The sequence below is a fragment of the Varanus komodoensis genome, unplaced genomic scaffold, assembly GCF_004798865.1.
Source record: "Varanus komodoensis strain SLA01 unplaced genomic scaffold, ASM479886v1 scaffold1665, whole genome shotgun sequence".
Lineage (NCBI taxonomy): Eukaryota > Metazoa > Chordata > Lepidosauria > Squamata > Varanidae > Varanus > Varanus komodoensis.
Window position 1 is genome coordinate 44,116 of NW_025335492.1, and position 1,748 is coordinate 45,863.

Below are 1,748 nucleotides of genomic sequence, written 5' to 3' on the forward strand. Positions count from 1 at the left end.
TTAAGAAGGTGTGTTTCCAAAAGATTTTTTAAATACAGAATTGATGGGACAGCAGGGATGCAACTCACTACACCAGCAATGTAGATCACTGGAAAACAAAGGAGAGCAGAGCAAAGCAAGCCTGAATATATCCCTTCTGACTCCTGATGCATCCAACAGCAATGTATGAAAACCTGGTTTTACTTCATTTTCTTCCAGTATGTAATTCATTTGTATTCTGGTAGAAAGACCTAGATGTAATCTGCAGTTATGGTTTGGTAATTTCCAAGTTGGCAACATAATTTTCATTTCAAAACGGCACATAAGAATCCAGTGTTCTGACATATGCAGACAAAAAGCCCTGTAGGTACTGAGATAAAATGCAGAATTTCAATAAAGCACAGAATTTGTGAAAAAATGCAAGCATTGGGAGTTCATTTTCATATGAGCAGAAGGAAAAGCACAAACTCTGGTATGGAAATAGCTGAACTGAGCTTCAGATGGAATTTGGAGAACCTGTCAAAGCTGAAATCTAGGGGTCTCAAATTTCCACCCACTACACCTATCAACCAATACTGGATTGCAGATCAATGCTGAAGCCTTTAGGCAAGTGCTGGAAGTGCTGGCAGTGCCCAGTGAAGAAAAACCAAGTCATAGCAAAAGCATGAAAGGATGTGGGGAAGAAAGGAAACCACTGATATGGATGGTAATAGGAGCCAAGGGAAGGCAAAAAGGATGGAGAAGGTGTGTTGGCTGACCAACATGCTTAGTTTATTGGTGGAGAAACCCAGATTGCTACTGTTAATGAAAGTCTATATATCCTTCTAGGTATGGTACTTCTTTCTTCATAGGGCTGTATTCACTTTTCCGTTCATGTGGGTAATTACAAAGAAGAACACAATGATAAAAATAACATGAGTAGAATAAAGAAGCAGATGGGTTGAACCCAAGCAAAGTTATACAAAGAGTAGATCTGGATTCCCTTGAATTAAATGTGAAAATGTGTTTATTCAATCCTGTGAAACAAACAATGAAAAAGACAGGAATAACTGGAATCTATGAAGATTAATGGCAGAGAACTTCCCATTGCATCTGTTTGATGGAGATGGTTTTGTATGTGGCATGCTGTTCCATGTATGTGGCATGCTTTCTTCTCTCTCCTATATTTAGGGTTTGATTGAGTTGGTTTTGTTTTTGTTTTTTTGCCTTGTATATCACACAGCAGTGTGGATAAATTGGCTAATCATTAAAATGTACCTAATATGTATGTTGCTCCTTGTTTTCCCTTGTAGCTTCTGAATATGTATGAACATAATAGTAGAAATACAGCAGTGCTGTAGTGCATCCTCTAGAATCCATACCCTCCCCACATTCTGCAAGTCCTCGTCAATTTGTTTCATGCCTGATGTTTCACTAACAACACCAGGGCACACCATCCAGGGTTCAGTTATGTAGGCCAGATGTGCCACCTTATCCACTTTTAATTCATGGAGGTTTTACCAATTGAACTGAAAGGGAGAAAAAAATTATCCCTGTCTGAATTCTTGCCCTCAAGGAAACCATTCTCCATCTCCACAGACATTCTTAAGTATTTTTCAGGTCTAGCAAAATGCTATGTTCACCCATACAGAGAAGCTATGGCATGCTTCCACCATGACCTGAAGATAAAAAATGGTTGTCACTGCTGCAACCGGAGAACAAACAGGAAAATTAAGCCATCGTAGCATCTTCTCCTGTGCAACCTGGGGCAATGTATGACCCATGAGATA

The 1,748-nt window shown here is 39.3% G+C and overlaps 1 protein-coding gene across 1 annotated transcript in view; it reads left to right on the forward strand.

Moving 5' to 3' along the window:
* The window catches only part of LOC123021484 (vomeronasal type-2 receptor 26-like), a gene marked incomplete at its 5' end in the record, with an annotated part of 23,900 nt that extends 22,977 nt beyond the window's left edge, over positions 1-923 (forward strand). Inside the window, one exon of the mRNA XM_044426216.1 lies at positions 831-923. Coding sequence (XP_044282151.1) covers positions 831-923 — 93 coding nt within the window. The remainder of the gene's footprint in view (positions 1-830) is intronic.
* Positions 924-1,748: the final 825 nt, after the last annotated feature.